The 10459-nt window shown below is 38.5% G+C and overlaps 1 protein-coding gene across 1 annotated transcript in view; it reads right to left on the reverse strand.

Annotated features, from left to right (window-relative positions):
- Positions 1 to 1430: 1430 nt before the first annotated feature.
- rpa1 (replication protein A1) overlaps positions 1431 to 10459 on the reverse strand; it is a 36020-nt gene continuing 26991 nt past the window's right edge. Inside the window, exons 13-17 of the mRNA XM_037677856.1 lie at positions 7504 to 7540; positions 7102 to 7278; positions 6243 to 6350; positions 5944 to 6030; positions 1431 to 1656 (exon numbers count right to left, since the gene is read on the reverse strand). Of these exons, the coding sequence (XP_037533784.1) occupies positions 1552 to 1656; positions 5944 to 6030; positions 6243 to 6350; positions 7102 to 7278; positions 7504 to 7540 (514 nt within the window). The 3' untranslated portion in view covers positions 1431 to 1551. The remainder of the gene's footprint in view (positions 1657 to 5943; positions 6031 to 6242; positions 6351 to 7101; positions 7279 to 7503; positions 7541 to 10459) is intronic.

Here is a 10459-nt window from a genome sequence, read left to right on the forward strand (position 1 = left end):
GAATCAGTGTGTAAGAAGATTTCAAAATATTTAGGTATTATTAAAAAAAGGTTAAACTATAGTTAAACACAAGTACTTTAATAACCTTGTACAACAGTTTAATTTAACCCCATGTTTCTTACTGTAATTTAATTTGGGATAGTACCCATCCTTCTTACTTGCAATCAAACTAATCAAACCTCGTCTAAGAACTGTCACTAACTCCATATTTAGCTTCGTCCACACCTCCGCGTTTCAAAAATGTGAAATTCTTACAATTTATGATGCGAATAAGTATCGAACAGGGATCCTGATGTATAGTTATATGCATTCCATTATCTTTACCTAAATATTTTCACAATATCTTTTGAGTTTAATTTTTATTATCATTCATACTCTACAAGGATGTATGATTTAATTTCCCCTTCTGCAGAACCACTGCTCAGTTTTCATTCATGCATCAAGGTGTTGTGCTGTGGAACAGTTTGAAACAACCAAGTGAATCATGTACATTATCTGTATTAAAAGAAAGTTGAAACAAAGTTTATAGTTTTTTTTAAATATTATTATTTTAATATTTTTGGACAATTTAAATTTATTATAAACTATTATCTATTGCTTTGGTGTGTATTTGTGTGTGTTTAACGTACAACGTAAGCTTATGTATAAAGCTTTTATGATTTATTCTTTATTAATTTTTTTAGAAAGGGGGCGGGGTGCGCGCTTGTTAAGCCCATTTTGGTTTTTTATGACCTCTCCTGCACATTTTACTTTTTTATATTTTCCTTTATGTGTGTGGTTTCTTTTTTTGTGCAGACAATAAAATAAGAAAAAATAAGAAACACTGCCCTTCAGCAGTCATTCCTTAAACAGATGTCATAAGCTGTCCACCTTAAACAAATCCTCCAAATATCAAACACAAACCACAAAACCTGATTACAAATGTCTTTATTTTTACAGTTATCACAAGAAAAGAACTACAAAACATCCGCTTTACTAGAAAATAGTACGTTTTTCATTAGCTCTGCTTTGTGTGAGGGCTTGCAAGAAAAGTCTGAGTAAGCACCAAAAGAAAGAGGAAAAATAAAAAAGAAGTGGGAGCGTAAATGTTCTTATCAGGGCTGTGCAGGTCCAGCCCAGGCTTTTTAAAAGAGCGTCAGAGGGTGAAAAAGAGCGCTAGCAACCATGTTGGTCTTCTGCTGAAAGGCAGTCGCCCCCTTCCCCCCACAGGACCACCACACATGCACAAAAATAAAAAGTTGGCCAACTTAACACACGCAGTGATGATTACTTATATGGCTTACTGACCCACTCTCTGCTCTGCTTCCTCAAACAAACAAAAGGCGACAAAGAAAAAAAAACATTTCTGCTCCCAGAAGGAAAAAAATATATAAATCTCCACAATAAGTCATTTCACAAAGAAAGTCACTTCAGCAATATTCATTTGGGGTAAAAGAAAGATAATCTAAAGACATAAATGCTTTAACTGTGGAAATTGGAACACGTTTAAATCTTATTAGCTGTACAAGAAGTGAAGAAACAAACTCAAAACTCTAGAAAAAGGGTCAGTTTTTACTTTGCAGCCATGAAGCGTATGTTCACTATCATCCTCTTGATGTAATCTATGTGATCGACCGGCATCGCCATCAGCACTGTGGCTTTAATCCTCGATTCATCCTGTCAAATAAACAAGAATTCATTTGTATTAAAATCATTTTTCACAGTGCAACTTAAACGGTCACATTTCCTTGTTTACCACTGAAGGACAGCTGTTTACACACATTCAGGTTGTCGTATTAACCATGCGCCAAAAGATTTTCTACAAATGAAATCCATCTGACTTTATTGCTCGATAATATAAAACCTTCACGTGGAATTTATTAGCAACGGCAGAGAGAAACAAGCATCTTCCATTCTGCCGTACACTTGGATGAGGTATGTGTGGCGCGATGGCATTTAGCTTCCACAGCTGTCTAGACTCGTGGAGCTTATTTCTCTCAGAGCCATTCATCCCTGCATTTAAACAGAGGTTACACTCAATTTCTCTACATTAAATCTTTAATGCTCAAGCGGCTGAAACGTTACTCGTTTTTCTTTGGACCGATGCCTACTCTCTTGAAGCTGTGTCATTCACCTGGTTTGTTTTTAATGAAAAGAAATCGAAACGTTTTATGCAAAAAAAAAATGAATAAATAGTTTGATTAAAGCACCATTTAAGACCTCCACACCACTGCTCAGCTTGCCGTGTAGAAACTTTAAATCCCGTTTTAGCACAGAAACGTAACGGAATACAACTAAACTAAAACTGAGAAAAGTAACTTGATCTTTATAGAACATCATCAAATTATATTCATCTGCACATGGGAGTGGAGCTTTTTTTTGGCTAAACGAAACACACACAGCATAAAATGCAGTTATTTTAAATCGAACCCAATAAGGGATCAGAAAAATATTTGCAATCTCAGTTTCTGTTCACTCGTTTATTTTGTACATTATCTAAACATTTGTTTCTCTTCTGTAACAGAGCTGAACTATGATCAGGCAGTCTGATGGTTTTAACTGTAAATCTATTACATACAGCCCATACAGCGTGGGTTTGGAGAAGTAATCTGCAACACTTAGGTAAAGACTTTTATTAAGCTTTAAATTGATCCTGGTTAAAAACAGTGAAAGGAAATTAATTTATAAATGCACAAAAGGATACTTAGTCTACATAGTTTAAATTGTTACTAAGAGTTCACACGAACACTTAAATACTCCTAATTATTTACCTAAAATGTGCATTTTTTTAAATCCCTAATAGACATTCAACCTGTGTGTTTGAGGCTCATCTTGGCAAAACGTGTGAGAACAAGCGATCGAGTGTGGTGGAGTTAAAAACCATCACTGCCAGGATCAATCCATTACCACTGGTCAAAAACCAATAGCACAAAACAATGCCAACATTCAAAACAATCGCATCAAACACATTAGATTTATGACAGCAATTTGCCTAATCCTGTGGTTCCCAATCCAAGTCCTTGAGGAACACCATCCTGCACGTTTCAGTCGTTTCCTGCTCCAACACGCCTCATTCAGTGATTTAATTACTTCCTTAAGTTCTGCAGAAGCCTGTTAATAACTCACTCATTCAAATCATGTGTGTCAAAGCAGGGAAACAAGTAAAACATGTAGGATGGTGTTCCTCAAGGATCACAGTCGGGAACCACACTTTGCTTGCAAATCCAAATATTTATGCATAAAACCAAAGATGCAATTGTAGGGTATTTTATGTTTAACAGTAGCTACACCTCACATTTTTACCCAACTTTCAACTTGATTCTAAATAAGATAGTATTCGTGTTCTGATTGGAATGCAGTTCTTTCAGACTGACATTTGCTTGATCATAATTTACCTGATGGTTCACAAATTAAACGGCCTTGTGCTACATTAAGTTTGAACTCATCCACAGCCTGAACACCTACATGTTTCAAAACATCACTTGGGTTTCTCCTTTGTCCCAAATGAAACAAAACATCTAGGTCATGTAATAAAAGCAGCAACGAGGGATGAACAAAAAAAAACAAAAACTATTATACCCACATGAAAAAAACACTTTGATAATTATTTACTCTGAATAAAACCTAAACTGCAGCAAAGAAAAACATGTTGTGGTGTCTTTAGAGTAAAGTTTTGAAATGTAAATGTACCCGTGCGTCTTACTGGAGACAATAATCATATATGTTGTTATGCAGCTTATAAGAAGATTTCAACAGCACAGGAGGAGTCTGAGCACAAATGTAAACACAAACTGAGCGACGACACTAATTGTTTACTCCCTGCACACACCTGCTGTACACAAACAACTCTGACAATGGATTTTGATCACCTGACATTGCTGCAGACTGCATGTTGTTTTTAAATTCAGTAGGAGCAACTAAAGCTTCTAAATATTTAACATGATCCAGTGTTTCCCAGACCATTATACAAGGAGGGTGTCAGCAGAACCAAACGCCCTGCCTACCGAACCACCCGGGACAAGGGCGGTGGGTGGTGGGGTGGACAGTTCGGTAGGCGCTAAGCTAGCGGTGCACAAAAAGCTACAGAGGCAGCGCTCATATTCCCTCACGCTGAGCGGTTTCCTTCAATGCCGGCGTGCAACACAGACGTGTCTCCGTCTACACCCCCGCCCCCCACCGTCAAAAATCACGCAAGAGATGAGCGCCCTGCCAAGACAAGTAATCTACGGGAAACACTGATCAATGCAAAGATCAGATTTGACATAATAATCATTTTCTATTACATATCGCAGTTAACATGCAAGTTCTGTTTGACACTTTTTCTGCCATCTTGTTTTAAAGGACTAGAGACAGTGATTTTACAGTGATGTCTAATTAGGATGTTAAAATGTGTTTTGGCCTCATGCCATAAATTACCTGTTCTTTTGGTTGTTGTTTTTTCCCCACATTTTGCAAGGGAACTATTTGTTATTGTCTTTGTCTCAAATTTGAAGAAAAGTAGTTGTTGGAAAGAACTTACTAGGGATGCACAATATTATCGGCATGGTATCGGTATGGGCCGATATTAGCGATAAAATTAAATATCGGCCATTCCATTAAAATAACTCGCCGATATAAAAGGCGCCGTTTTTGCCTGCAGCGGCAGCACAACGTGATGACCTTGCAGTGCAAAGCAATGACGTCACGTGCGCCTACCTGATCTCACGGAGGCGAGGATGTCAGATTCTGAAGATTTATGGACTACGTTGAGCCTCGCTACATCGTCCCCAGTTGGAGATATTTTTCCGACGTAACGTTACTTGAGTTACACGCCGTCATTTCCGGCGTCATTGAGAAGCTAATAGCTGATAGCACGACTTGTTGGGTGAGTTTTACCACAGACATTTGGACGTCGTGTTAGCCGCGTTAGCATGATTAGTCTTACGGCCCAATAAATAGACAAAAACTTTGAACTTAAATAGTTTGTCCTTCATGCACAGGAGTGCAGAGGATCCCACACTGCAGCTAGGAACTTGTAACAAGCCTCCACAAGTGAGACAGCATTGCAGGTGACTAATGCTAATAAATAACACTTAACACTTTTCATTTAATATAAGTTAAAGTGCTATACATATCATATGGCTGTTACTGAATATATGCCACCAGCTCTTACAGCTGTTGCACATTTTTTGTAGCAAATAAACCTAAATCTGCCAAAAATCCAATATTGTGCATCCCTATAACTTCCATAGATATTAAAAAAAAGAATAGCATTTTTTTCTGTTACTTATTTGCCATTTCTACAGTGCAACTTTAAAGGGCCCTCTTTGACCCACATTAGGCATCTACAACACTAGATACATGAGTGATGGTCACAGCAGATAGCTTGCAGTTCTGAGAGATGAAATGAGCTCAGAGAGAAGCTGCAGGTGTCTCTGTTGAAGTAATATGGGGTCTGGGTGCAGGGCCAGTACATGCTTGTAAGCTGTGCCGTTGGCAGTTAGGATGCTGAGCTGACTGCGACGGACACAGTGGCCTCTTCTGTGTGTGGAGGGAGGATGCTGCCTCTGGCTTGGCTCCAGACTTCCTGCTCAGAGTCCCAACCCAATCAATTCTTTTATGTTTCCCTCAAAACAAACCTCCCGTTTGTGTGGTCTACAGGAAAGAGTGACCGTCGCTAAGCTGTGTGCTCCTCCTTCACAAAGCAACTAAAAACCAGCAGCGTTCTGGGACAAACGCCTTTTAGAAGCTCTTCTGACAATGCAAACAAAGGACCAGGTAGTTAAAAAGGAATTTGCAAATAAATGTGATTTGCTCCAGGTGTGTATTTTTGCCTTACAAAAAAAGAAAAATGTTCAGAAAATTTAAGATATCCTCATTTTTTCCCAACTTTTGCACATATTTGACTGAGTGAACATTTGCGGTCATTCAACTTTATATATCTGAATTTGAATAAAAATAATGACTCTTCCTGTTTGTGCTTACATTATATGTCTCCATCTTCACTCTGTTGTGGAAGACGAAAGTGTTGAAGTTTGCCTGCTGGAAGACTTCATCGAACGCAGCTTCATTCTGAAAAGATGAATAAAATGACATTTATCTCAATCGAATGCGTCAATTTATGCAGAATTAAAAATAAAACTGCCGTTTAATAAATAAGGAGGACAGTAAAATTCCTTGTGTATGCACTCGTTTATAGAAGCATGTACAGAAAACAGCAACACAACTGGTGGTTTATTTCTAGAAGTGCTCATTTTCTGAAGCAACTGGAAGGAGAGTCTCACCGAATCTTTGAGCTGGCCCAGGTAAGCTGCATTCTGGCCCAGAATGGCCTCTGCACTCTCCTGGAAGCAAGTCACCCACTGGTTGTCCCCATAATCTGCAATGTTGGCCTGACCAACAACACACAGGGGTTAAACAAACAAAAACAAAAAAAGTAATAATAAATAGAAATAACATGTCACATCATTGTGAAGTTGTGTTATTGTACTTTGAACTTTTGAACTATGCCTTGTTTTTTGTTTTGGATACAGCAGTTAACAGACAGCCTAAATCCTGCTGGTACGTCTGGAGATACGCACAACGTTGCCGTTAGCTTTGTGCAGACACCGACAGCGTGAAGCAGATTCACAGCTTATTCTTTAGCTTGTGAAAAACAATATGTCAACTGGGGAGAGGAACAAAATAAAAGCTGCTTATTTCAGATGCTATGGTTTCTATGGTTTTCTTACCGACTGGGTTCATGCGATTCGTTTTCTTTTTCAAAGAAAAGTCGTTTGTATACAGGCTGTGTTCATGAGTGCATGTGCTCCGAATGGCACAGTATTAAAATGTGCAGCATTTACCCCAACAAAGCCTGGAGACAATCATTACATCAAGCCTCAGACGTGGCTTTCACGCTTCTAAAAATAACTGCACTAAGCAGTTCGAGGCTAAGTTGTAAAACAAACGACAGGCCATGTGGGGGAAGAGGGGACTGGCTTGAAGGACAACATTCTGTAAAAACAGCCACAGCACGATGTCTCAGTCCCAATTTAGTTTGAAGTACAACAAACAGGCATTTAAAGCATGTGCATTTGTGCTTTTGTGTATGTGTAGAACAGATGAAGAGAATTTTAGGGAAATCACTGCTGAGCCACTTACAGACAGGATGAGGCGGTATTTGAAGTTGGGGAACTCTTTATCACACTTCTCGCAGCGGAACATGCCGTTCTGCTGGTCCACCACTTTTTTGTTGCAATCTTGACTCGGGCAGGCCTGATAAAGGCAATTCTCCTTACGGAGATACACTATGGTGGCTGTGCAGCTGTAGTAGTCGGCCTAAAATTAAAAAATAAATAAAAAGTCAACCATTATCTAAATAAACAAATGTTCAAACATCATGCACTAATACAATCACACCCCATGTCCTCATGATCCTCATGCTGTCTAGTCAACATGTTGACAAAACTGCATGAATTATACATTAAGATAACATTTTCAGAAGCATCACAAGAGTTGTGAAAGAAACACTTTAAATACTGGTTAAAGCAGTGGTTCTCAAACTGGGGTCCCTGGACCCTCGGGGGTCTGAAAGCTGGTGCTTGGGGGTCCCGCAATTTTTATAAATTTTTTTACAAGCACGTAGATGTTTAACAACCCATTAAAATACACCAAAATGCAGGAAACCACATCTACTTTATTCAAAATTTACTGGGGGAGGACCCCCAGACCCCCGCCTATTTGCATTTCTGCACAATCATTTAACAAATTAAGCCCTTTTACTTGGTCTGAGTACTGCTGTTAGGATTCTGTTCAGTTTTATGTAAAGAGTTTTATGTAATCATTTGAAGAAGTGGGAAAACATTTATTATGTTCATTGTGTGAACAGGTTAAGTTTTAAAGTGGGCTTTGATACTGTTATTTTTTTTTTACTGTAATTTTTGAAGTTGAAATCTTTTTTTTATTAAGTGTGTCTTGAATGAAAAATACCCCATGTTTAAAAGTATAAAAATTAAAAATTCTATTAACACTATTAAAGAACATGTTCGGGCTGCTGCTGTTACGCCGTATTGTTTTACATTATTAGTGTTTAACGTATATCTTAGACCATTTAACGTACCGTTTGTCGTTTGTTTCGTATATATCTTAGTAGACCTGTCGCGATAAACAATAAATCCAATTAATCGCATGATAAATGAAAATTATCGACCTCATTTATCAGCGTTATCGTTTCTTTGTCTATCTCTTTCTACTTTAGACACTGGATGACAAAAGGCTCAACTCTGGTGTTCTTCACTGACCTCTCCCTTTCTTTTGAAAATCCATTTTAACCGTCCAAAATCGTGTTTTTGGATTGTTAAAAGCAGCTAAGCTGAGAAGCTAAGCTAACAGGCCGACCTCGGGGAAAACACCTCCGTCTTGTCAAAGCTCTGAAATTCACGGTTGAAACTCGTGCCTTCATGTAAAAATGTTTTCTCAGCCCAAAGAAGCTGAGAACTTGTTTACTGATTTTTTTTTTTTTTTAAGCTTTGTGTGAAAAATGCTATGCTAAAGAGCTCAAACTACACCGAGCGTCCGCCATTTTGAAAACTGAAGAGAGACAGCCCATGTCATGTGAAGCCCCCCCCCCCCCATTTTTCTTTCAAGAAAAAAATGCTGCTTGCTCCCTCACTATCCATCCTTCGGTTCAAACAGTCTTACACTGCCATCCGGTGGTTTGAAAAAGTTACTTCATGCAAAACAAATTAAACATTTCTTCTTAAATTTGACAATTACTGATTGTCAAATTTCAATCAATATTATCGTTTATCGCAATAATTTCTGAGACAATTAATCGCTCAGAAAAATTTGTTATCGTGACAGGCCTATATCTTAGTGTAAATCTTAGACCCTTGAATATTGTTTCTTTTTATACTTTATATTTTTGCTATTTTTGGGTGTAACTGGGGCCTTGAGTACATAGTTTCGTTCCACCTCATGGACCACGTGTGATGGGAATGACAATAAAATTGAACTTGAAAGAACAGGTCTTAAATATTTATGTTAAACAAATATTTCCATTGCATTAAAGAGACAAATTGAAGAAAATTATTTAATAAACATGAGGGTTATGAGGGGTCCCCGAACCAAAAAAAGTTGAGAACCCTTGGGTTAAAGCACCAAAAAATATCTGCTGACCAAGATGAAAACTAGCAAAGGAGCTTCTGAATTTGTAAAGAGGAGATGAGAACTAAAACATTTGGCTGTGCTACAACGCCAAGATAAAATGTCTCCACGTGAGCAAATGGGTCACGCACCCTGCATGTAGTGCAGCTGCAGCCCGACATCTGGCTGATGAAGTGTCCCACCTATTGCAAATCCTTGGAGAAACTCCCCAACAGAGAAAATGTGGGCCACTGCTTGCTTTGATGAAAGATAACAATCCTCGCTCAAACTCACTTTACGGTTTCATGTCATAAAATGTTCATAGTAAAAATAAATTACAGCTGAATTAGTTTTCAGAGCAGAACCACACATTCTCTTTGCCTTTTTGATTTTTAAAAAAGCGACAGGGATGATCAGTAGCAGAATTCCCCCCAAAATTGTAGTATTTCTCCTGAACTCCACTGCTGCTGCTTTTTGATTCACAATAAAAAGAGATGCCAACCTTCATTATCTTCCATGAGGTCTAACTAATAAACGTCTCCAATTAGAGTGAAATTGACCCGTGCTGAGAGGGAAAGCAAAAAAACAAACCTGGCTTCTTTCATGCCTTTGTGACAAGCGGTGTCAGCCTACAAGAAGAAGGTGCCCACTTATCCTCACAAAGGGCACTGCATGAGTGTGGAGGCACAAAGACCGTGACACAAACAATTAATGGCAAGATACTTTAGTTGGTGGGGGTTTATAAAGCTTGACCTGCCCGCCCCCGTTGATGATTTGTGAAAACGTTTGAAGCCGGCCTCTTTTGTGCATCAGGCCTCATCGTGTCATCTAGAGCAGACAAATAGTGCCTCAATGTGACGATTAGAAAAAATAATAATTACAGATTTCACCTGAACTGTGCCAACCAACAGTTTGTGCATGGGGGAGGGGATCCCCAGCTTAAGAGGGGAAAGAAGAACCTAAACTGCCCTGTTAGTCCCATTACCAGGACAGCTCAAATAAATAAAAACAATGTGTGGCCTGTGAGAGGAAACACGCAGCTCAAAGTGCACGAGAATAATTAGGGCTTTAGGAAAACGACAGGGTTCCTCTCAGCTTTAGGCACAGGGGGGGGAGATTTCAGAATAAATTAAAAAAACTGATGCAGTTTATTTATATTAGCATTCTTTTTGCTGAACCACTTTCCAATAAGGCTCCCATTATAGATGGCTAATAAATAGTTCATAGACATGTTATTAATTCCTCTACAAACACTTTATAAATCAATAATTGTTTATTATGCATTAATTAAGGGTGACAGAGACAAAAGTGACTGGTTTCTTGCCAAATAGTGGGACAAATCTGCCACCTATATATTTCATCTAGAGTTGTTAAG

The sequence above is a fragment of the Nematolebias whitei genome, chromosome 6 (genome assembly GCF_014905685.2).
Source record: "Nematolebias whitei isolate Nwh7 chromosome 6, NemWhi1, whole genome shotgun sequence".
NCBI classification, from domain to species: Eukaryota; Metazoa; Chordata; class Actinopteri; order Cyprinodontiformes; family Rivulidae; genus Nematolebias; species Nematolebias whitei.